The sequence below is a fragment of the Gavia stellata genome, chromosome 6, assembly GCF_030936135.1.
Source record: "Gavia stellata isolate bGavSte3 chromosome 6, bGavSte3.hap2, whole genome shotgun sequence".
In the NCBI taxonomy this organism is placed as follows: Eukaryota; Metazoa; Chordata; class Aves; order Gaviiformes; family Gaviidae; genus Gavia; species Gavia stellata.
Window position 1 is genome coordinate 53,985,415 of NC_082599.1, and position 27,097 is coordinate 54,012,511.

Below are 27,097 nucleotides of genomic sequence, written 5' to 3' on the forward strand. Positions count from 1 at the left end.
TATCTACTGGAAACTACTTACACGATGCAAGGATGGGGTCACATTTGGGTAGGATATTAAGAATATTTTCATTTTTTCTCCAAGTACATACCTTACTCTATAGAAGAAAGGTGTTCTTGGAAGATGTGGGAGTACCTACAGAGCCTTGGACTACAACTCAAATTACTCTGCTTGGCTATGGCTTGTCTCCATGTTTTATAAATCTCAATATATATGACAAAAATAGATGCAATTGAAAGCAAATGAGGAGGAAGTAAATGTATTTGACCTCCATGTATGCCAACTAAAAGCTGACTTTGAAGCAATGATGCTGTGGGATATATAGGACACCCTGATGCAAAGCAGACCTGAGTAGATTGGTAAAATACCAGCTGACATTCCCCTGGTGACGTATGGCATTTTAGAACTTTTTCTATCCATAAACTTAAAAAAGATGCATAAACCCAAAGCCTCATTTCCCCAGTGAAGTACAGAATATTAAATGACTTGCCAGGGAACACATAGCAGGTTAATGGCAAAGCTATTGATCCAAGTCTTTCCTTGATTCCATCCACTGGATTACAGAAGTGTTTCTCAGACTTTCCTTTTGGATCATTCTTTGGTTGGAACCTCTGCTCCTTCAAATATTATTTACCTTACAAATTGGCACAAAGTTATAGGCACAGATTGACATAGGCGTAATCAAGACCAAAACTTGCACAACCATCAGTTTTGCATAGTGACTATACCATATGGATTATCAACCTTATGCTATTACTAAAAACATGTTATTGCACACTAAACACATTTAGCATACTAACATTGGATTATCAGTGAATTTTGTCAAAAATAAATCCCCAGCGATATGCAGGAAGTTTCCAGCTCTGGCATCCTAGGGGTAATATTTCATGAGCCAAGACAGCAGAATTAGAAAGAATACTGCACTAAGGAGGAAGATGGGCTGCAACCCAAAGTCTGTGTGGCCAGTGGTAATGTTATTAGGCGAGACTTTCGACTTTTGAAAAGCCTGGAAGAAGAGAGGCAAACAGGAGAGCGGAGTGAGACAGCCCCAGCTGGGACTGATCTGGTCTGAATAGCTCAGCTGGGCACAGGGTAACTGCAGATATGGATATAAAACCTGTGCTAAGTTGAAACTTGGGGGCAATTTCTAGAAAAGCAGAACTCCCTTACCTTAGACTGTACATGTGAACTGAACAGATGATAGCCCTTACTGTTGCCTTGAAAACTGCAGAGTTTGGAGAAAAAAGCTCTACAGCACTGTAAGGGCACAATCAGACAGCTTAGAGGTAAAACCACATTCCTCTCTTCCTCATTATACATCACTAAAGCAAAAAGCAGGGGGCTACCCTTAATTAGGCAGATGTGAAAAAGCTAAACCGAGGAATGAGTCCTCATTTTGAGATGACCTGTAGGTCAGGTTTCAAACTGAACCATTTTAAGATTTAAAAATAGAGTTTTTCCTACAGATAGACTGAGTCACCTCTTCACCTGGCATCAATTAAGTGTTGCTTGAATGCGATCAGTGGACTGAGAGGGCTGGAGGGCTCTCCCTTCACCTTTCACTCACCTTCATCAGTCAGGAGAAGAAAAGGGAAGGACAGTTCTACACATCGTTCATGTATGCAATTCCCTTGGCATGTATTTTTATTTTGGAAACACTGAGGAGAAAGTAATAAAAATCTATCAGTAATGAAAATCTATCCTAAACTAGAGCTGGGCAAATAACCTTTTTAATGGCTTAGACTCCATATCTCAGCATCGAAAGCTCACAGGCTGAAACATTCTTTGGTCTAACTGATGCTTTAAATTATTTTAATGACTGCCATTTTATGTTTTAACTCCTTGGACCAAATGCAGTTGTTCTAAATTTCAGATTTGCCATTCAATTATCACATGAGCCACATAAAACTCTTCTAGTTTCCTGCTCTGATGGGATCTGCACATTTGCAATTCTGTTTCCCAGTACACTTGTGTATGCAGCTTTGAAACACTCTCTGCCAGTAAAACCGAATTATTTGATTGTTCCGAGAAAACGAACACAAAGGGGACGTAAAAAGATCAAGCTGAGTTTACTTAAGATTTGGATAAATGTCCGTGGAATGCTCCTGGCATTATTTGCCCAGCTCTTTTTAACACTGTGGTGGTGCAGCATTTTGGATACTGGCGTGCCTAAGCTAACCAGGCTCACTCAGCATCTTCCTCCAGGACGGGATTGCAGACAGGTTGTAACCCAAGTGTGTTGCACCCACTCACTCACTGTAAAATCAGACCCTGTGAAACTTCCTGCAGAGCGAAGAATTAAAGGAGAAAATTGTTCAAAGCATTACAACGTGCAATTTCAATGCAAGGCATAATGGAAGTAGCTGTGTGGGAGTATATTACTTCATTATAAACCTAAATCAGATGCCCAAAGATTTCTGTCATCTCCAGAGACCGTTCCATCAGGGTCTACAAGAGGTTTTCCAGTGGAAGAAAAATAGCCCCCCTTCCCTTCAGGCTTGAGAAAGTTGTATGGCTTTTTTAACAGTTTCTAATGAAATCCCATATTATTGCTTCTCCCCTGGGAGACTTCAAAAGTCATGCAAACTTCACAGAGCCCACATGTTCGTAAACCTCAAGCAAAAGACCAGTAAGGAAATAAATTCCAGTTCCCCAATTAGCATTTGACATTCTCTACTGTTTTTTTGGTGGGGTGAATTTGTCTTTCTTCTAAACCATGCTGATAAATTAAATGAGTTACTAAACCCAGCATTATTTCATGTTTGAAGGCACACTGAAATCAAACACTCCAATTCACAGTGGGATTTGCTTTCTGCATAATATTTGGGGGAAATATGAAACAAACCCAGCAGTTTCAAACATGTTAAAGGGGCTAATATGTACATGAATATTTTCTTCAAGCTCCTTATTGTGTATTCACAGCTACTGCCAAACACAACAACAGAGACGGGGCATTAGGATATGAAATGGGAAGTGGTCAAATTTTCAAAGCGAGCTGCTGGGTGCTGAACACTTTTGAAAATCTGGCCCCTGACTCTTTGTTGCTGTTCCAGAATGAAATATCTCTATGCTGGCAGTTGGCCAACCAGCTTTCGAAATCCTTTTGCACAGTTGTTTCAGTAAAGCATAAAAGCCGATCCCCAGCTTTCTCTGCCTGATTAAGCACTGTCACCAATCACTACGCAGCTCTAAGGTACGCATGAAATATTCCTAGATAAATCCTCCCATCTCCGGAGAAATGTGTTTCCTGTACAACTGTAAATCCAGGTACTGTGTTGAAACTAATCCAGTCTGGCAGTGCTATGGCCCTAGAAAAGTTTCCTTGGAAACGACAAACTTATGCAATGGCAAAGTCATCCAATCTTTTCATACCACTATATTATATTAAAAACACCTGGTTTATTTATACAATGACTTACAGATCAGGGTCCTAGAAATAATAATACATAAACTTTATAGCAAAAAATATACAGATAATAATTCATCCTTCTATGATATATAGAAATGATGTATATTTGTGTGTGTGGACATATATATAAATATATGGGTTGTACTTACGTTTAGGGCACTTGTGTATAGATATGTGTATCTACATACACACAGTATACATTTATATATCTCTCTAGGTGCCATGTGTGTATACATAAACACACATAAGTAGACACACAGGAGCATATTTACACTCTGTGAGTACACGTGTACTTTGCAGAATCTGCACACAAATAGCTGGAGTCCTTCACTGGCTGTGAGCATCAGAGGGGTCAGTGACCACCCGCACTAGTGTCCGCGGAAAAAGAACTAATGTCATCGCTGTGGGCACAGGACTGGCTTGATGCATCTTCCTTTGTGAAGAACTAAATTTGCCGGACAGTGGCACCCTGCAACGCAGGGCTTGTTGCATGGGCCGATCTCGTTCCAGTTGTCACATGTTTTGACACATCCTGGACCACAGGTATCATAAACTGCACCGTGTTTGCACTGGGTTGCTGAAAGGCAGTTAAAAGGAACAAAATATGCATATTACACAGAGTCCCACAAGGAAGGTTACATATCTGTTTGCTTGGTTTCTACTGCAAATACCAAAACCCACATTTTGGTATGACGATCATCTAGAAGAAAAAATTACTTGTAAAGAGATTCCGCTCTATTGAATGCAGCACTACTTTACATCACAAATATAAAGGTAGCAAAATTCCTAATCAAAAAGGTATCAAGTTCCTAGCAGTCTTGAACTTTTTGAGAATTTTAACACAGCTGACGGTATATAAAGCTTTGGCAAGGTTTCTAGCTATAAGCAGATCTATGCTTTATATTTAAGGTTTAACATTGTTTATTTATTTGTTACAATGCCTTTTATCAAAGATTCCTGAAACATTTACAAGGACAGACAGTTATTATCATTCCCACTCCTACAGAAAGAAGAGAAAGGAGTCTCATTCACCACATCAGACTTTCTCTTCCTAAGATTATACTTTCAATATTGCGTATTGCAGCAAATCAAAACAGTGCTGTTAATTCAGCAGCCCCATTTCTAAAACAAAAAAAAAATTAAAAAAATCAATTATTTCCATGCTTTATGATATTTTACCAAGAGATCACTGAGAATGAGGATTCTTGTACTTAAGGATTCCAGTATCTATTCATTGATTTTTGTAGTTGACAGTTCAATGCATTTCCAGCATAAGAGACCACTGAGGGTTCAGCTAAAAGCACTATACCCCCTCCAGATCAATATTTAAACTCTTAACATTTTTTATCCTGCCTTTTTAGTACGGAGAATAATACATGGTTCGATAGCAAATAAAAGCCTGTTATTCTTTCTAACGGCTGTGCTGATGGCAAAAACAAGTACTGCTAAAATAGTTTATAGATGGTAAGGGACTCTCAAGCATCCAGAATCATCTCTTGCTATTTAGAGAGAGGTGGTTGCATTAAGAAGGTTTCTTCCATTTTGAGAGAGATTGAAGGTTCAGCTTTTTTAAAGAACAGTTCCGTTATGGACAGAAAAATGCTGGTTTGTTGTGAGAATTGGCCTTAGAGTGCCATTACAGTACTGTTATTATTCATAAAGAGAAAATAGGCAGAAATAAATTGATTAAATATGTATAAGAGTGTATCACAGAGGATGGAAGTCTTAGGGCTAAGGCATCATAAATTTAAGGCGTTCCTCTTCACCAGTAACAAAGTGATCTTCAAAACAGCATCAGCTTCTCGCAAGTTTTACTTCTTATGCATTTTATGGCATTTATACTTATGTGAAGAGCAGCCCCGAAAAAGGAATTCTGGCAAGAATGCATACAAAGTTCTCAGGGCACAGATATTAAATAAACAAACAAAAGATTGGAAAAAATGGATAGTACAGCAGAAAATTACCCTGGAGTTACAGAGAATCAACAGCTGAATATTAGATAGATATTAGGAAAAAAAAAATTTTTTTTCTAGCTTTAAGCATGAGAAAGCACCGGAGCAAGCTACCTAAAAACTCTGTGAGACATCTTTTACTGAACATCATTTTAGAATAGGTTGGAAAAAACATCTTTCAGGAATGTTCAAGATAGGCTTATTCTGCTTGTGGGCATAGATCTTTTGAGAACTTTTTTCCAGCTTTACATTTCTGTCTTGCTCTGCGTGGTAACTTTCATGCACATTGAAGAAGGAACAAACAAAAGGAATAATTAAAATGACATTTCAATGAAACAGGAAATTTAGAAGGTGAAAAAAACATGCAAACAATATTAAATGTACAGTAAAATGTTAGATTCAGAACAAACTCTGCACTTACGTAGTGTGTTAAGAATAGAGATTGAATCTCTATAAGAGGGGAAACGAAAACATGCGGAGCTCCCAGGAGCTTTGCAAACAATGTATTAACTGTCTAGAAAAGTAGACCAAGATGTTCAAAGACAGATAGTGATTGTCCACACACAACGCGAATTATCTTAAGGGGGCTGTTTACTAGAAGCTTTTGTCCCTCCTTTCTGAAAATGAGTTTCCCTTCAAAGGATCTCTAATTGACCAACGACAAACTGAAACATTAGGCTTCAGTACATGCAGTTTACATATGGAAAGGTCTGCAAGCTTCAGTTTTTAGGCTGCACAGGTTTCATCCCACAAAGCTTTACGGCAGTAATAGCCAGCCCGTTCGTTCCACCTGAGCTCTGTTTGGTGCCTCAGCTGGTGGGTTTGAGGAAAATTGGCCCAGGTCTCCTTTCCACTTCCTCACCTCTGCCCCAGAGCAAATGAGAATATATTGCAGGCTGCCCTCGGCAGCTGTGGCATCTGTAAGTACTCCCCAGCTCTGCTCTACCACACATGGATGTGGTACGTCAAAACACCTCCTTCTCCTTCAGATGATGCCACGTAGAAGATATGATGACTTTATGTTCTGCTGTAGGCACTCTATAATGGCATTATTAACTTGCTGTCAAGGGAAAAATCAGAAAAGTACAATGGCTGCTGTTTAAGTTCCCTGGATGGCTTTTATTGTTGAGTGCTTCAGTTGTTAACATGTGGTGTGATTGATCCAGAACATTCCACTTCATCAACAGTTTAAAAAATAAAGACATTCTGCAGTAGGCTTCCCAGGGACTGCTGAAATGAATCAGTACCATGTAAACATGGAAAACAGAAGTGATGCTTTTGCACCCGTCTTTTAAGGCAAATTCCTCTCTTAAAGAACTGAGCTCTGTTAGTAATAACTTCCTTAGTGCACTAGCAAAAAAAAATCACCCAACCCCAAAGTACAAAAGTTACTAATAATACTGCGTTTTGCAACGTTACCAGTCCCAACAGGATTTTTCCACTCTTCTTCTAGAACATGTGTTTGGCATGACAGATGTGAGCTTCCTCAGACCACTTTCTGAGCTGGCGGGATGATAGCCAGCTCCAGTCCAGAAGCCATATAGTCACATAAATACAGCACTGTGCCTGAGCTAATAAACCCTGCCTAATAAGGCTGTACAGTTTTCAGACCAGAGCTGGTTTATTCCAGCCGGTTTGGCAGTTTCACAGAGAAGGCTTGTATCTGTCTGCGCCTGTCTTTGTAGACATGGCCATAATTATTTAGGAGGAATTCTTGTTCCCCAGCACAAAAGCCAAAATACCTACCATGGAACTGCTGAAGGATTCCCTTGGTGGATGATATCTGGTAAATCTGATTCCACAGAAATTTCTGAGCTAATATTTGTGCATCGATGAATCATCCTGCTTCTTCTGTTGGTGTTGCACAGTTTGGGCTTTCGAGGTGTTTTGTAGGACTTTCAAACTGAATGTCACTCATGGTGCTTGCAATTCACAACACCTCCTTCTAACATAGTAGAAGGCAATAGATCTGGGCACTGACCTTCTAATGACACACTTGTGTTAATCTTTTTGACTTTCAGCTTTTAATGAGTTCCCACTGAAAAGTCATAATAGCCTTCTGACACATATTCACACAGAATAAAGCGATTAAAGGAAAGCAGCATATAATATGGAAAAAGAGTGACTTTGGCCAGAAAATTCCACAGCAGAGAAGAGGGGACCCAAGAGAGAAGAGTCAAAATCAGATACGCACTCATCTTCCTCTAGTTCAACCGATCACATGGGAAAAAGAGAAGATTGTTCAGTTTTTATGAGGCTGTTGGAGCACGTCAGCACATCAGTGCTACCATGTGCACTTTGCACTTTATTATAATCCATATCTGCTTTTTCTCCTTGCCTGTGTAGTCATGCCCATGGCAGGGAGTTATTGCCATCTGCCATCCTTGAGTCTTCTTTCTTTCAGTGCCCTCAGAAATCCGGTGTTAAATTACTATGGCCCAAGGGCTTTCACCACTTCAGTTTACTTAATTGCACTTTATAAACTGCTTGTTTAGCCTCTCTTGGGTAAAAAAAAAAAATCCTTTTTCTCTTTTCCTTTTCAAACCTCTTCCTTCCATTTGTATCCTTTCTTTTCCTTCTCGCATGTATCACTTTCTCTTTTTTCTTGTTTTCCTCACGCTGGCTCTCCTGGTTTTTTTTCTTCTCCTTCACACATCATATTTCTTCCTGTGCCCATCCTAACAGATCTCACTCCCCACTACTTCCCATGGAAACCCATATTCCTTTCCAAACCTTCTCAGTTCCCATGCAGATCTCACCAACCCTTTCCTACCCTAACCATTTTCCTTACTCATTAGCTTCTTCTCTTCGCCCCTCTGGTTAAACGACAGCTGACATTCCCCTTACCAAGCCAACCTCAAAGGACAGCAAACCTTGAGCAGCAGTATTTCGCGGAGGACTTAGAGGAGGATACGCTGCTGCACTGGGGGAGGAGGAAGAACATGTAGGGTACAGGACGTGTAATTCAGCCTCCTTAGCATCCTGTTTGGCTGGCCCTCCAGACAACACAAGCTTTCTAAAGATTATAAAAATGAGCTAAGCGTACAGCAGTCAGGGTAGAGGAACTGGCAACCACACAAGATCTGGTTTTATAACACACAAAAGAATAATTAAAACCTGACTTTACTAATAAGTATACTCCATTTTCATCAGAACACAGCTCTTCCAAGTATCCCACCAGCTATGAAATGTCAAGCAGGAAATGAAAGTCACAGAATGCTAAAGTTTTATTACAGATATATTGTTTCATACCCCGGAACTTTTATCCGTAATTAGGACACAATAATTGTAACTACAAGTTTTGGGGAGAAAAAAGTAAGTTAAAGATTAAAATCTTGATGCTGGCCACTGGTGACATACGGAGTGCAGTGGATGCACTTTAATGTAATGCTTACCATATGATTTACTGTAGAAGACGGTGCTACTTTTTTGACGCTGGATGCTTAAGTGTTTTGAGGGTACCTGACCATATACAGCTTAGCTATATTTTATGCTTAACAAGATTTCCCCTTTCCCTCTAGAAGTCTGCACTGAGATTAAAAAACTTGGGTGGATTTAAACACTTCTTTCATTAGCTTTAATGGAAGATGTGTGTTTAAATTCCTTCATAATGTTCTCTCAAGGACTGTTTTTGCCTTAGAAACTTTTCTTGTCTTTGGTAAAATGCCAGAAAAAATTGTGAAAAGAAGCCTCAATTAGTTAAGTCGTGATATGCCAACACTTGTATAAACTCCTTAAGGCAGCACTGGAGTTTTTATTGTTTTTACAGCATCTACCACAGTGAGATCTCGGTCTGAAGTGCTTTGGTCAAAAAAAACCCCTCAGGATGCTTGTTTCAGGTTCTGCTACTAAATCAATAGATTAAAATTACATACGTTATTAGTGCTGTCTGAGACCACATCCTTGAATAGAGCTTTCACTTAGCGACACCCTGTTTGGATTGTTCTGTTCCTTTGTAAGAAAAAAAATTAGTCGTTCGACAACAGTCAATCAAATATAATTTGCTCTGTCACTCACCCATCCCTGCTATCGTGCCTTCAACAGAAAAGGAAATTGAAGTTGAGAGAGTAGACCCTGAGCCACACACAATCACCAAAATAGACCACAGAGTAATAGCTCTTTGACCAGCACTGGGTATCCTCTCATTTTTTTTCCCAACTACTGTCAATTGCTTTACATAAATCTGAATACATTTCCAGGCAAACCGATGCCACTATAGAATGTCCTAAATTAATGAGACCATCATCAGGGGAAATATTCATCTGCAATATTGCATTTTACTTCAAGTGCCTATGACCACAGGCCATCACTCCTCATGGAGACAATTACTCACAATTACTTGCAATTAATGCAGTCCTAATCATACGGAGAATCTGGTCCAAGTACCAAAATTAATGCAGGTTTGCATTTTAATATTCCCATTAAATACATTTTCTCTTCTTCCTTTGTTGAACCTACTGCAATCATATATGCATGTTATCTATGGAAATATAACCATACTTTAACAGGAGGTCAAAGGGGTTTAAACATTATCTGTAATCAACTGTTTACATATCCTGAAAGAAAAAGGCATGTACTTCTTCCTGGAAGTACATAAAATTAAGATAGGTGGTATTAGAGGTGAAAAGTTTTGCAGCAAAATAAACATTTCTAATATTTGATGGTTGCAAATCTTTTCTGATAAGGTCTTTCTCCGTAACTCAGAACGCAGCTTCCCTGCTGGTGCAATCCCAGTCCTTTCTAGCCGGTTTGGTTTTGATCCTCCTCTACCAGTGAAAGGATAGTAGCCTATTAGCCTATGCACTGGCTTACAAAGAAGCAGTCCCAAAATGCTTACCTGCACAGTTTTGCTGTGGTACCCACTGGACTTTCAACCCTTCCCTCTGACAGGCTCGGGCGTATGCCAGGAATGACTCGCAGTAGCAGTTTTTATGGACCGGGCACTCGCACATGTCTGTCACACAGGACCTGCAGAACAAAGCCCCAAAACAAATAAGCAAGGAACGCTTTGGTAGATATCTGTCCGAGGTTTGGAGTTGTTTACTTTCCAGTCGCATGGAGTTCAATGCCACAGCAACTTGTGCTAAATGGCAAGAAAGTTAAACGCATCTCTGCTGTCACATCCCAAGGGCTTATCTCTTTTTTGATGTGCTGCTCTGATGCAGAGAAGTCTCAAGAGCACCAGGGAGAGAACCACGCAGAAACAGGGGGGTGAGAAGACCCAAGAAACATCAGGCAGAAAGGACAGAGACCACAGGGGGAGAAGGCAAACTCCCATTTTTGCAATGATTTTGTGTCAACACAAGAAAAGACTTCTTTCTTATTCCCTGGAAAGTAATAATTTAACAATTTTACCAATAATAATAGCATCAGTGTTAAGTGGATAACTTCTTGAGATAATGAGCACATGCCCTTCCATGCAAAGGGTGAGAAATGGTGCCTTCTCTCCAGGTTACCTCCAGCCTCTCGCCGCTTTGAAGGTCCCAAAATAGTTGTATGTCTGTTTTTTCAGCAGCATCACTACTAAATGCCAGATTTTAAGAGACTCCAAAGGAGCAGGGGTGATGCAGCATAACTGAGCAGTTCTCATGCTAGGAAATCCCCCAGGCACTTCTTAATACCACCATCTTCTTCCATTGCATAAGATGGAACCGCCACAAAACATGTCAGTGAGCAAAGCTGCTAACACGGCCCTAAGTGAAACTGCTACTGCTATGTCACTGCTATATTTCAACTTAGCTCACCCAGAACGTGTGCCCATTTGGCACAGACCTAAAATATAACTGGCAAGAGGTGGGAATTTGCAGTCGGCAGTTTCTGCATAAGCAAAATGCTCAGACGCTTCTGCAAATGCAGCAATGCAAAATCAGAAATGCCGAGTATCTGCTGCTCCGAGTGGAATCATTAGAAGGAAGGGACAAGGTGTGGGGAGGACATAGTCAGCCCTCAGAAGATCATGCCCCCAGTTCCTCTGCTTTCCACTCAGGGTGCTCTGTGCATGCACCTTGGGTGACAAGGGGCAAGAGCCCCCTGCTCCATGCACGTTCAGGGACTTCTCCATTCCTGAGAGGACAAGGCAATGTTTGTGAGAGGCACAAATCCTTCAGAAAGACCAAGAGCTGAAGTAAAAAACGAGCTCTCCGTGTTAATTGCTCTTACTGTGGACCAAAAATTTAATTGTCTATAGGAAAAGGGTGGATATAAGGCTTAATTTTCCATAAACTTTCCCCATAGCTGAATAGGTAATAGCTTAGAAAAGGTGCAAGCACCTCAATCAAAGTAATCAGGAGCCCTAATGCTCATACAATGCTTTAGAGTCATTGGGAACCCTTTATTCAAAACTAGGAGAGAGGATTAGTGGTCCTTTGAACACAGACAAGCTTGTTTCTGCATAGCCAACAGTGCCCCTTAAAGGGGAGTATTTCCCCTTGCTAAAGTCACTGGCTATTTTAGTGACCATTCATATAGTTAAACCTGACAGTTCTGCTTGACGTTTCCATGAGCTTTTAATCATTTTACTCTGTGGACCCCCAACATGAAATTACCTAAAAATTCACTGTGACAAATAAGCAACGTAAGTGCTAATGTAAAAAGGTTACCTGTCCTGCATTTAGCGATAGATACATACTGTGGATAAACAGAATCGCTTTGGATCAAATGTATAACACGTTCGTATTTACAGACCAGTGGTTTTCATTTGAAATAACTTTACTTTCTAGGGACAATGTAATCTTATTCCGCTTTAGTTCTGTGGTAGGTCCCTTTACGTCTTTCCCAGTAGCAGATGTTGCTGGATGGGTATCACAGCTGATAGGCTGCAAGGAACAGATTAGCACAACATCTTTGGCATTGTTTGACATTGTTAGCTGATAAAAGGCCTTGTATAAGCACAAAGGGTCACCTTTTTATGTGGCACACTAAATAACTTTGCGCTGTTTCCTTTGGCCACAACGTGTTTGTGGTCTCTTGCTAGCACCCCTGCAGCAGGCACTGCTCCATATACCCCACTCCATTTAGGAGGTGTATGTCTTGTTTTACAGTGAAGTAGATGTTTGTTTGCTACTGCAGCAAATTATTATCACAAAGAGAGTCTGTAATAATCTCCACAGATAGAGTCCATTGTCAAGATACCATTTCATCATCATCTTGTTTTCGTGCTACCTTCCTTTATCAATCACATTTACTGCTCTCCACTCAGGTTTAGTTACTATTAATGCCTGCTTATAAATTTAATAAATATAAATATATTAAATAGGATTATAAAATCCTAAAGCTGAGGTGCTTCCTCTGCTTTTTAGAGCATAAATAAATTTTATTACCATTACTTGGAGGGGGATGCCACCTCCTGCACTGAGTCAACGCACCTACAGCTATCTCAGGTGCTTGCATCAGGTCAGGAAATCTCCATGCTCACCATCAATCATCCAGTCTTTTTAATCATTAACGTGTTTGTGGCAAGGCTAGCACTCACCCTGACAAAGCCTGGGCATGGTATGGGGGCTTAGAGAGGCCAGGGCACCATTCCCAGTCTGCAGGAGGGCAGCCACGCTCTTTGAGGGTGCAGAGAGTTTAGCCCCTACATGAACGTGAGCGACGCGACACCATTAGCCCTTGGCGTTGAAATGGCCTTGGACATCCAGACAGGCTCCAGAGTGAAACATCTCCACTTTGGCTGGGATCAGCACTATTGTGTTCAGCACGGGTGTCCACTAGGGAAGGTAGCATGTCACGTGCGACACAAACAATCCTCTGATTCATTACACACCTAACTGCTTGTGTAATTTTTATTTTCCTGAAGTGCTTAATCGTGGTGACAGCTGCTGGGCTCAAGCCCTAGGCTTAGCTGCGGAGCAATCATCAGATTGTGGTGGTTTTAGTAATGAATTACAATTGCTAATTATTTGTAAGGTTTAATTAATTAATTAATTAGGGGTAAACGAAAAATGAGAGTAAAGGAAACTATATCCACAGCTGCCAAGCCTAGTCAATCAAAATAAAACCTTCTTTTTTTTCCTAATGAAATTCCTTGCTGGCAAGTTTAATGCATTAATATTAATTGTAGTTAGCTGGATTGGCAGTCAGGGGAGAGGGGTCTTTTTGTATCACTTCTGAAATCAGCAGGGAGCAGGTACGTGGTCTGTTTGATAGCCACCGCGGGAGTCAAAGGGCAGTTCTGGGAAAGGACGTGGAAGAAAAAGATGTCCGTCCTCTGGGGGCTGGCTAGTGATGGGGAGCTGGCGATGGCCCGTGGGCAAGCTTTGAATTTGGGTCTGTATTTTTTTCAAAACTTGTTTACTTTTTGCATTTAATTATGTTTCTCACAGTTGTTGTTGTTACCGTTGTATTAGAGGGCTATTACGGGATGCTTCACTAGGTAAATTCAAAAACTTATTCTTGTGTGCTGTCCTAATCCTTTCCCCTTGCAAAAATCTTTGCTATGCCCATAGCTTTTTTTTTTTTACCCTCTCCAGTGATTGATACATTTCAAAAATTACTCTCTGCTACCCCAGATTCTGCCTCCTCTTCATTCCTCCTATGAATCTGATAAATAGATTTGGTGATACTAACTGCATGTATCCAGAGGCTTATCTGTACTCTAATCTGACTGGACTGTTCAAACAATGGAAAAATACACTTTTATGCCAATAATGAAGCTGTACTGACAAGTTACTCTACTGCGCGGTAGCGGAGACTTTGGGCCTTCCAAGGTATTGTGACTTTTTTACCAGGACCAAAACATTTGCTTAAATGAAGAAAAATTGAGAATACATACCAGAAGCTTAAACATCAAAACATTACAGCCATATAGAAGTAATCCCACAGGAAGACAGCAGTGCAAGTTACTTATAAAATGAAGCCATTTTACCAGCTATGGAAATACACACAAGATACTTCAGGCAGCCTTAGTTCTGCCTTCAGTGAAATCATATAGAGATGGAATGTTTTTGTGGTCCAAAAAAAACCCCTCCATTTCTTTTAAGGACATATTTACATTTCTAAAAAATATACGTCTGTGATGGTGCCTTTATCTGGAGTCCCTGCTCCAAATATGCACCGGAGCACAGCCAACCTCTCAGTCCTCCACTGGTACCAAGTGCCTCACTGTGATTCCTTTTGATGCTGTCTATGCTGCCTGCAGGGTGTGTGTCAGAGATGGTGCTAATTGGGTGTGTATAATCACAAACTGTTGCAAGGGGAAATCCATGAAAGTGAAGGCATCCGGCAGCTGTGGGACACACCCTTGAAGGAGACAAACACACACACACATACTCTGCTGCCACATCTTCAAAGCAAACTGGATGAGTACACTCCTTCAGCAACAGCCCTTTTTCACATTAAACCATGGAAAGTCTCCAAGTCCCACAAAGGGCAAAGAACTGAGTCCTGTGCTACATGCACTGTTTAAAAGAAGACGAAGAAAAGATCACGGCAACACAGCCTACAGCCTTAGTCCATGCCACACGGGATTGAAATTGCAGATGTTCACTTGCCGAACATCAGCAGTTCCTTTTCCTTTGCAGTACACACAAATCCAAAACCCGAACCAGCCATTTTAGGAGGGACTATTTCATTTTGCATTTTTTTTTTTTCACATTTCAGAACAGGACTGTGATGCAGTGCGTTTTTCAAACCTTTTGGTACCTTCAGGAAGTGGCTCTACACAGATGGGAAACACTAACATCTTCCTCTTTCCACCAGTAGGTCTCAACAGACTTTACAAAAGCAGTTAGAGATAGTGCATGGCTACATAGATTTTACGTATGTGAAGAGGTGGTGAAGGGGTTTGTCCTCTATACCTGGCATGAGCTGTACACTTGCTAACTCCAAAGCGTGAAGGGTCATCTGCCTAGAGAGGAGGATTAATTTCCAGCCTCACCATCCTGTGAGACAGACTTCTTGGGTATGCCAAATCAGAATTTTAGTACAAGCTTGGCCTAATTTAGCACTGGTTATGAAAATAGCCATACTCTACATGACAGCCAGTTTGGATTCCCATAATCACACCGGAGTGCTCACAATTCAGCAGCAACACTCAGGATTTATTTTTCCTGATCCAAAATTAGACCACCTTTCTCTTCCTTTACAGGAAGAATAAAAGCCAACGGCTTCTGTTAGTAGTTATGTTGTTACAAGAAAATTTGGGCTGTTTTTCCTACAAAGTTTCAATGAGTTGCCACTATTTATGGCCCCAGCTAGAGGAGTCATTTCACAAGGTAAGAAGAGAAGATGAGCCATATTCTTATGTATAATGGAAAGGCTCATGCTGTTCCTATCACAAGCTTTCTCTTGTCTGTATGTGCATGTTTAATCTTACTGAAGTATTGAAGGATGGTATGTAGAGCTTGAGACTTTTTATGGCTTTGAGGTTTGAGATCAGAGGCTTGAGAACATTCTCTCTTTCTCCAGAATTTACTAGTATTAATGCAAAAGCAGCAAATAACTCATGAGGAAGGTAATTTTGGAGGCTGCGAAAACACAGAAGCCCTTACATCTATTGAGTATTCGTTCAAAGCACTTGCCTGGGGAACAGACTGTTTCATGCAGCAACGGCAGTAATTTTCAAGGATCATTTCTTCCAAGACCAGGTAACTATATCTGCACTCCCTCTGTGCTTTTCCCACACATCATAACAATGGTAACATTGCCTTAAATTGGGGATCTGATAAAGGCGTCCATAACAAAGTTAAAACATCAGTGCCCTGACCCGTTTTTCCGGTAAATGGGAAAGCGCCCAGAAACAGTGGCAGGCAGCATACATGCGCTTTGTACTGGAGACTCCCCCATGGTACAAGAACTCCCACACTGCTGAACTGGCTCCAAAAAACCCCTAAGAATCTGGGAGCAGAAAGGGAACTTGCAGCTCATCTTTGGTGAGCAGTGCATAGCAGATCTACTGCAGGCATATGCTTTCCATGGGGAAATCTCATTTCTATAAAGAGAACATTGGCCATAACGCTTGACAATATCGGTTATTCTTGGCACATTGCAGAGGAGTTTGCAGCAGTAGGCATTTGAATCACGCATTCAAATTTCAGCCTGATCCCTGATTTTTGTGCAAATTTGAGTCAACCCTGGACTATATTGCCCCATGGAGCCAAGCAGAAAGAAATTCTAAAATACACAGCTCCACCAAAGGGCAAGAGCTGCATGTGATCTAAGATTTTTAGGGCATAGCAGTCACGTTACACACACATTGAAGAGTCCTAATTTAACTCAAGTAGCATTGTTCCAGCTCCAGATATAGACTTGGCACTCAGAGATAATTAAACAGAATCACACAAGATATCCACATCCATCCCTGCCTTGCCAAGGCACCCTTCCAAAGCAGTTATTTAGAGGAGTTCAGTCAACTTGGGAAAAGGATGTTTTAAATGCAAGTGGTAATTATTGTTCGTAATTTCCAACATAGCAGAGACAGACAACAATTCAATTTTGATTTCTTTGCATATCTAGCTTCTTTAAAAAAAGTCAGAACCCATACTTTCCTCACAAAAGGTAAGCAAAAATGGTATTTTCCAGACACTGAATAAATGAAGGTCCGTGTAGACCTCTGAAAAAGCATACTGTGCTGCATAATATCACCAAAAGCCTATACTATTTGCTGCTAGAAGTATTATCCAAAAGCTTTGGAAAATGCCAAAAAGAGTGTTCTGTGTGTATTTTCAACCTTTCTATAAAGGACATGCTGTGCCAGAATTGCGTTTTATTGCCTTAACCAACATTACCCACAAGAATATGGTAAAATGAACAATGAAACATTCTGGAACATTTTCTAAAACTGCATAAAATTAAAGTTCTCAGGACAGCACTACCCTGACATCGTATTTATAATCTCCCTGAATATGTAGTAGCAGTGGTAAAGGCACTTAAAAGGAGGGAACGAGGAAGAGCCAAATAAAGAATAAAAACAGCACAGCAACCTTCCCTACTTCTTTCTTCACAATAATTCTCCTACTAATGTGTCAAGTAGGCTTTTACTATCTTGTGCTTGGATCCTTACAGGCGTCTGTGGCTTTAAATGTTCTTTCTGGTCTTGAGAATGGAAAGGTTGGCTAAAATCCCTCCATGGGGAAATAGCTGAACCATGACTGAGGAAGACAATGAAGTCCCACGCTAGGCTCTAAGAAGCATCTGGTATGACTCAGAGTATTTCCTAGAGCTGAAGGTTACAGTACAGTTGAGCAGCTGACTTGCCACCTTTAGAGAGAGTGGATTTTTGCTCAAGAAACTCCAACAGACTATGGAAACGCCATCCACAGCCCTGGAAGAGCTGACCCGTTGCACTCCCACTCACTGTTAGAAAGTGGAAGAGAGCTTTCACCTTTTTCTTCTGTTTCGGTTGTGCTGGGCTGCGCAGAATTTAACCTTTAAAGTCCTGGCATTTGGAATAAATATCTGTATGCATGAGAACTCAAGGGGTTTGAGTTCACATGTAGCATATACCTTGAAGTGAAACAGTTAAAAAACACTTCTCTGTGCACATTACATACAACTTTGTATACAGAATTATTGGAATAAAGAGGACATACAGTGTAACGTTCTTAACCCATTTCAAACAATTGTCCAATATCACACTGAAATGTGCCCATTAAAAAATGCTCTATTTTACGTGCTTACTTGAGCAGTATATATACAATTTGTTCCACTTTCTTTGGTGAGCTTACTGCAAAAAGGATTTGGCTACCTGTATGTTGCATGATCTGTGGTTTGTATATCTGGCTGAAAAATACAGGGACCGTAATAACACTGCTCTAGAACAGACAGAGTTTCCAAACTCATTGTAAAGAGGTAATTTGCAATAAAAAGTTTGGACCAACAAAAAGATACAGAAGCAAATTTAGGAGTACCAGCTGGAACCTGACACTGAAGGTTCAAAAGCTAGAAGCTGGTTTCTGAAGACATATATTTCTTCAGTTAACGAATATCCATAGTCATCCACTTGGAAATATCCATCACATAATTGGTAAAGATTACAGTAGCAGTATGTCTAATGCTACCTGATATGGCTTATCATGCATTTATGCAAAGCTTTCTGGTGAAAAAAACTCTAGGTGGTCTATGGGTTTAATGTTCAGAAAGAAAGTCAACTGCTAGGGGATTTTCTACCAAAAAATCCCATCTTTCATAGGCCCAGTGGCCTAAGGTCTACAGCCTATCTGCTCATCACTGATTTCCTATGGCAAAGTGTTTTGGCCAAATTGACCTACTTTGTGTCTCCAGAACATCATCATTTCCTCTGAGAAGCCACAACCTAGAAAAATTCCTAAATTTCATAATTTCCTGGTTTGAATTTCTTAAGCTGATAATATTGCTTATTACAGATCCTGTTCCAACATAACACAACAGTATTCAAGCAACTTCACCACATCAGATGTGTGTATCAAGTCTTATGAGAGGAAGAGAAATGGAGGATGTCTTAATGGACCTCCTCAATACCTATATTAATATTCTACATTTCCATTCACTGCATGCACATGCTTAGCTTAGCACTTACACTGCTAATCTGAATTTGCCTTACGACAGAGACACCCCATCATAATGGAATTTTCAGTGTTCTCTGGCATAGCTACCATGGAAAATCCATCATCATTTTGAGCTTTTGCATTATGTAATTGACATAAAATTTTATCTTTTTCTCCATGTCTAGACTTGATTTTTAAAGAAGAGTCCACCCAGTCTCCAGTTCTTCAGGCACAAGTGGAGACTGACTTGTCATATCTTATCTAGAGAGGGAAAAAAACCAGCCATTTCAATTCAATTTCAAAAAGACAGACATGTTTTAATATCTAACTTTATAGCATTCAAGTGGTACTTTCATCAACAGTTAAACTTTGTTATTATGTTTCATACAGTGCAAATGAACATGGCATAGACTAAATGAATCTAATATGACTGCATCAACTTTCACTCTAGTAGACAGAGAGCCCATTAGTGTATTCTGTGTGATAGTCCTCATCTGAGAAAAGCCAGAGGTTTTTTCAGGAGCTTATAAACATCTTAGATAGAACTTCAAAAATTATTGAGAGGGTTTGAAGTCATGGCACTACAGAAACATAAACCGTATAGATATACCAGTAGCATATTGTCATAGTCATGAGATAGACATATAAAATAACACAAGATTTAAATCTTCTAAAATAAAAATTCAAAACAGATCATCTCCTCCTCTCTACCAACAAAATATATCGTGGCCTTGCTATGCTATCTGTCATAAAAATATGTCATATCCAATAACAAGCACAATGAGAACACGAAGCAGGAAATATTTCCAAAGTGTAAACATAAGCTGAAGTTATCTTCAGCTTTTGATGATGATTCATTGTATATATTTCCAAGGAGGTCTTGTGATATAATAATAAACAGGCTGGCTAGTTTAGAAACTCACATTCTTAAACTCTGCAGAGCCCACTCTCTGGCTTAACCCATATAAAATTAACTTCAATCAAGCATATTTTTCCTCTAGGTGGCTGCAGAGCATTTAAAAAGTTGCTGGCTCCAGATGGAATATGAAAGAAAAAGAGCAAGGGAAAAAGCAGGTAGGAGACTGCTACTTAGAAAACAGCTTTCCTACTTACCTTGCTCCCTTTACAAACCAAGAGCCAAAATCTCGTTTCAGCAAAGTCAGGCTCACAGTGAGCATACCACCCTTCCAGCCTGTCACACACTCGCAGTGCATTTCATCTCAGAGGTCTCTCTGTTTGCTCTTCATCAAAGATAACTACTAAAAATAGGACTTGGAAGAAGTGGCGTAAGAGCCAGCTTACCTGAATTGAAACATTCAAAAAACCCACTCTGTTCCTGGTTTTATGGCTTCCTCTGTGGTGCTGGCCCAGACCCATACAAAGACGTAGGCACATAAAGCATGATTTAGGCAGAGTTCAAACACCCAAATACAAAACTGCAGTCCGGGCTTGGTTGCCCTGACCCCGGCAAGGCTGACCTTCTTTATGCTGGAGACTTAGCTCCTGCTTTTACATTTCCTCAGACACCTCTGCTTTTGCTCTGCATGCTCTCAAGATTGCGTGGGCATTGGTGGGCACAAGCCCATGTGGCATCTCAACAATGAGGTCCTCCTGTCCACGGAGGAGGGCTGTCTTAAAACAGCAGCAGTGCTGCCACGGTCCCATTGAAGAGTCAATAGACCTGAGGGAGAGGGTAAGCGTAACAGTTTGATAGTGATGCAGAACTCGGCCGCGAGGCAGAGACCTGGTTTCTGGTCAGTTTGACTTAGCCTGCTACTCCATGTGCTCCGCGTACTACCACAGTTCTTTAACCTTCCAGAGGGCAAGATCTCAATTGCAAAACACCGTAAAGAGCCTGAAAATACACTGGATGAAATGCTGTCTCCAGTGAAATTGATGGGGATTTTCCTACTAACAACACAGGAGCCAAGACTCAGAACTGTCAGCCTTTTTTTTGCAGTTCTGTACTTAAAGGCTTTGAAGGATCCAGACTCTTTCAGGATACAGCTAAACATTAAATTCAAGCTTCCTGAATTAAAATGCTATGAATTAAAATTTCCGGTACCAGACATAGCGACTCCATGACATATCAACCTGGCCTGGGAGCCACAGGAACCCACATGGATGTTATAAAGTCAGAATGACCTAATTCTGGGTGAGGTGGGATGAGATTATATGAGTAGACAGAGCCAAGGTTTGTTGTCCTTCATGACAAACTTACCTTTCAGAGTGTTGGTTTGGGCACAGTCATTTACTTGGCTAAATATAAAGACAGCTCTGATGTGAATCAGCAGTCTTTAAAGAGAAATGCTGGCCATAAGCATGAGCAAACCCTACCTATCACAGAACGGTCGTGATCATGGGTTATTTTCCTGCTCATCTGTGGCTGATGCTCTGTGGCAAAAGATGCTAAGATAAATTCTGGGCTTCGTCTTGTATACAAAGTCCTAAACATCTGAATTTGACTTTGCCTCTTCTTGTTGGCTAGGCAGGGCAGGAACTCAATGGAGCAGATCAGTGACCGATGTTAGCCACCTTGAGCATGCTGCCTGACGGAGCCACAAAGCAATTCATTCTCCATCACTTTTCACTCCATAAAATCTTCCCTGGCCTCCCCATGGAATCGGCAGAGAGATCTCGGAGCTATACCAGTTTGTTATGAAGCTTGCTGTCAAACTTGGCAGTGGTTGCAAGCTGCTTTAAACCTTTCTCACCAGTGAAGTTTGCGGGTAGAAATTGTCAGTGCTGAGCGTGCCTTTCAGTCTTCGGAAGGAGGGAGGCGGCACAGCTGCGGTGAAGCAGCCCATGCAGCACGTCTCCTGAAGAAGCCCAGCTAACAGGAGAGGGAAATCCCAGAAGGCAATACGGAAGGAAAAGCTGTTGCTGAAGGTTAGGCAGGATTCATAGTTCATGTTCTCCATTGGTCCTCGGGAACCATTATGTTTACAGTCCATACCTCGGGGAGGCCACTGATTTCTTCCCTTTGAGATGAGCATGTGGCACCCACTCAGTAGTTTTTCTGCTCCCATGGATCTTTCCACAGGTGGGGAGCCTGAGGGCCCGTATGAAAGCATGAGCAGATTAGCTCTGTCAAAACAAAGATCCTGTTTTTGTGCCAGGAAGGAAAAAAAGGAGGGAGCAGGGAAAGCGTAAAATAGAGTGTATGATATATAGAAGGAAAATTGTTTTTTAATAGAATCTTTTCAAAGTTTTCCATTAAACTTTGGTCGCTTGCAGTGCAAGTTTTGGAATGCAACTCCCTCATCCCCTTAGGATGGTCTGTGTTTTATTACGTTAGTGAGGAAGCCCAGCTTATTCCTAGCAGTGCTACTGTATGAAATGTTTCAATCTCAAGCCAAAGTGGCAGGAGTAAAAGCCCCTCCTGATTGATTTTCAGCCACTATTCTGGGGCCAGTGATTTAACACAATTTTTATCATGTGCAAAAGAAACTTTTCTTACCAAGCAATAAGTAAATCAAAAATGATCACATCATAACAAACGAGATGATATGCATCCAAATGTTACCCATATGATGACTAGATTTTAGCTGAGATACCTAACCAGAATGAGCAAAGGAATGTATCAGAAGAGGGGAGGAGGTATTGGTCATGAATCAGGGGAGATTAATTGAGTAATAAGAGAACATTAGAAGCTTTCTTCCTTTCCTCCCTCTTTCCTCCCTCCCCTCCCTGCTCCCTCTCTCATTTCAGTGATGCAGGCCACATGAATATTAGAAATAGCTGCACTGAAAGAAGAAGAATAACTGCAGTACCAGCAGTCCAGGAGAAAAAAGATGGGCGTCTGGGCAAGAGGCAGTACCATACGTCTGTCCCCTTGGAATAGGCAATGGTGGGGAAGTAAAGAGGAATAAATCCTGTTACACATGCCAGTAGCAACTCTTCCAGTTCAGAGACATTAGAGAGGCAGAATGAAAGCTATGCCTACCAAGATGAACCTAGAGAAAGGATGAGACACTTCAGTAGGATCACAGGAGTGTAAAGAAACTTGTATGTATCTGCATGAGCCATATCAGTTCTGCATATTAAAAGTAGCTATCGTCTCCAGGGATGCCATTTAGAAGATTTCATGAGCATTGGCAAATTGTTACACACTTAAAAATCAGGGGAAATGACCAAGTCTTTAAGATGCAATTCACCTAACAATACAGCCAGGGCCTAGAGTTCTCAAGGTGTCTCACCTTCAGATCAGACTTTCCTGGGTAAAGACTGAGCCTTTTGTTTTGATTCATGATTAATTCTGTAGAAAGTGCTACAGAAAGCGATGTGGTTTCTCCTTGCTCTCTGAAGTTATTTGTATGGATGCAGTCAGCTTTAAGCCTCTGCTTTCTCTCAGTCTGTCCCAGAGATATGTGACCAGGACTTACTCCTCTTGAGTTGCAAGATGGTGATCTTGAACACGCTGTCGAGAGAGATCTATTCTTCAAAATACTTCAGAAGAAACACTCCAGTATATTGTACCAAATCCTCTCTGTCTTCCATGTTAATCTTGTAAATAAGATCTATGTTAACCCAAACTGGTACCATTCTGCTATACTTTCCTCCTTCTCTGTGTGTGCAACATGTGTGTGTACAGTTTTGCTCCTTTTCTACTCCTAGGTCAGTAATGCAATAGGCTATGTATTGCGCTTCAGGTTAGACAAAAGTCTTGTTTACTCAGTTGCCCTCGTATTGCGTTGATATCTTACCATTTGCTGGAATTACAGCAAAACAAGAGGAACATAAATTTTAACATTAGTTCTCTCGCTAAATATGTTGATGAAATCATATAGCACCTCCATGGAGATTTGCACACGTTCAGCACACTCCACATGGATGTCAGCTGCAGTCAGACCTTACCTCTCTCCATTTATAAGGAAAGAATAGCACCATACATGCAGAAATTAGAATTCATCTTATCTTGACAACTTCTCAGAGAGATTATATTATTGTGAATGGCAAGCCCAGCGGTTCTTCGAGATCCCTTTATGTAACAGTAGCAGCAGCCATGGAAAGAAAGACTCAAGAGGCAATGAAGTTCTTGATCCCATCTGGGCAAAGAGTACAAAGGGAATCATCACGTCTGCATGAAGAGAGTGATGGTGATGGAGTATTAACAGAAGAGGCCGAGTCCCCAGAGTCAAACACTGTGGGAATGAGTAAAAGCCACAGAAGGAAATGGAGGCTAAAGAGAAAGGCCCACAGTAAATATCTGCAGATGCTGTTGTTTGCAAGGGGGGCTGAACCAAGAAGAACGTAGTCACACACTCACGTAGCACCTACTAGCCTTAAAAAAAAGAGAAAAAAACCCCAGCCTCACCGGTGGAGGAATATTCTTTTCAAGATCAAAAGTCAAGCAGCAATAAAATCCGTGTCAAAAAACATAGGCAGAGGAGGTTGTGCATGCTCACTCGTGAACATCTGCACTAAGAAGCCACTTAAGTAACCATGCAACAGCATGGAAGAAACATCTGCAGCGTGTAGACCACCAGCTGTGCAGTAATAATACTTTGAATATCCAGAGTGCCTTTCATCTGAATACTGCAAAGCATTTTCCAAACAAATTAAGCTTCACAACACCACTGTGAGCTTCTTATTTAATGGTAGGATTATTTCATCCTGCACCAAAATGCCATTGCTGCCAGAATGAAAAGTAACACCTGTTTATCATCTCACAGAAATGTTGTACAATTTTCATGACGGGAAGTGACAAAAAGGCTGTAGTTAAGTTAAAGTGCAGGAAGACTTGAGGTGGTCAGAATTAAATGCTTAGACATAAAACTCAGAAAAATAGAGTATTACCCCCCCTTTTTATGCAAACTGTCACATTAATTTTTATGCCCATATGCTGTTACTCTTTGGTCTTTATTTCACATCGGGAAGAGAGAGCTTCCTCGGGTATATACTTGTAGGGGTGTCTACAGATGTGCTCAGAAGTACAGAAAAATACCTTTCTTGGTTGTGTATGCTCAGTAAAATGTATTGCTGTGCATTGCAAATAGCTTTCCTTTGTACTCCTTCAGATCTGTTTTTATAAGGCATCCTGATGATTATACTACAGCACTGCTTTCCAAGGCAGCATGCCATCTAGTAAGTCCTAAAACAAACTTCTTGCTGTGTGCACTTTCAGCCCCACGGGGTACTCCATGTAAGCAGCATTCTGACCTGACTCTACTGAGTTAGTGAGATCTGACCGTACGTTTCTCAAGAGCAAGGAGAAAGGCTGGAGAACATGATAATTGAAGACAGAAAAATTTTACAGACACCCCATTATGATTTACTCTCTCTGCTTTTTAATACACCCACTTTCTAATCCCACTTAAATGTTAGTGGAGGAAGCAGTTTGATGGGGAAGCTGTAGCAGCGAAGCAGGCTGGTTCTTTATCAAATGAAGCTCAGTACTGGCAGAACAATGTATAATATTGTATGGGACAGACTGTCCTGAACTCTGCAAAGCTAGACAAACATGCATCTTTAAAACCTAAACTTTTTGAGGGCAGCAACATAATTCTGATCTGTGCTTCTCAGTAGCACTGTAGGATCTTAACCTACGAGTAAGGCTTTTTGATGTTATGGTTAAATAAACAGAGTAGCTAGGTCTTGGAAATGACTAATTGTATTTCTATGAAATTGTTACGCATGTTTGGATATTAAGCAAATAGCTCTAGCTTTGGCTAAGGAGTAGATTTTAAGCATTTCTACATTCACCATCTCTGAGCTGGTCCCCACTGGACATGTGGTGGTTAACCTCAGGCCAACTTCTCCCTTCTCCTGAAAAGCTGGAGGACATGGCCTGGCTTGAGAAAAGAAGGCTCTTTCATGGTTAAGATTTTCCAGAAACACTTGGTGTTGGTATAACTCTGTCCCTGTTGAAGCCCAGGGTAAAATTCTGTTTGTCTGCAATGCCAGGTATGGTTGGCCAGCACCAGCTGCTTTTGACGTCTCATCCTACACAACCAGCTCTGAAAAAGTTCTCTCATACTCACATACTGACTTTTCTCCAGAAAGAGCTGTTTCTTTTCTCCATGGATGCAACTGTACACATGTGCCAAGTTGCTCACTATCCCGCCAGGACTGACTACTTCATTTCAAATAAACCATAAAATGGCATGAATTACTTGGGGAGAATAAAATGTTCCCTTTCAGTATGTACGTTCATTAGTTTTTCTCTTGTATGCTGGTTTTGTCTATTTGTTTCATATAGGATTTTTCCTTAGCCATATTTCAAAATAGTGAATAGGAGGATTAAGTCTTAAAAACAAAAAGGTATCATTTTCAGTTCTACCACACGTAGGATAAGCAGTTCATCTACTTTTTGATACACGATCTCGAGCTGCCCGCACAATCTGACCCATTTAGAACAACAGTAGTAAAGTGTGAGGGACTTTGAAAGATTTCTGTCCATAGGAGTATCAACATTTGTTACCAACATCTATTTCCATTTTGGTTTTCTGAGATTATAACATTTGAATTTTATTTTGTGTTTCAGTTCGGATAAACCTCAGAGCTCAGAGGGTAATAAAGCTGACACCTAAGCCACACACCAGCTCCAACTCACCAGTTCAAATGATAGCATTGCATTGTTTCCACAGGACAAGGACAAGAACCAAAATCTCCAATTCCAGATCCGACATCTGTTCCAATTTAGTAACAAACTAACCTCATTCTCCATCCCCCATACGCATATCCGCACATACGCACAATGGAACACTCAATTTTAAGGACATTTGCCTCTGGATCTGGATCCATGTTGGGCCACTTCTAGTTTCCAGACACAACCATAAATCAGCCCAGTTTCACTAGAAAGAGCGGAGATTCACAGAGAGCCCCAGGCAAGGATCTCTACCCAACTTTCCTAGCCCCAAATCTGGCTCTGCAGTAATACATTATATTTGTTTTCAGCAGTGGAATAATATCACATATGATCATAGTCTCACCAGTGACAATTTATGAGATTGTTCCCCCTAACCCTGCTACATCTGGTCCTTCACAGAGCTTATATCTATCTTCAGGAATCACATGAAAACTGCCTTTTCCCAAGTCTGCTTTGAACCCCTGCCATTCAAAGCAGAAAATGAAATATGGTAGCAAGAGGAACAAGAAGCGCTGTGAAGGACAGCAAGGTGGAGCCACTGCTCCGGGGACACTGGAGCCCATGAGCCTGCCTGACCGCTTGGCCAGACTCAGTCCCTTGCTGCCCAGCTGTGGAGCAGCTTGGCCCAGCAGCACCAAGGAGCTGGGGTCGAAGCATCTTCCAGCCAGGCATCCGGTCGGTC

General features: G+C 40.9%; 1 protein-coding gene across 1 annotated transcript in view; it reads right to left on the bottom strand.

Moving 5' to 3' along the window:
* Positions 1-3,804: 3,804 nt before the first annotated feature.
* Positions 3,805-27,097, bottom strand: part of BMPER (BMP binding endothelial regulator) — a 145,368-nt gene continuing 122,075 nt past the window's right edge. Inside the window, exons 14-15 of the mRNA XM_059818979.1 lie at positions 10,199-10,329; positions 3,805-3,986 (exon numbers count right to left, since the gene is read on the bottom strand). Coding sequence (XP_059674962.1) covers positions 3,805-3,986; positions 10,199-10,329 — 313 coding nt within the window. The remainder of the gene's footprint in view (positions 3,987-10,198; positions 10,330-27,097) is intronic.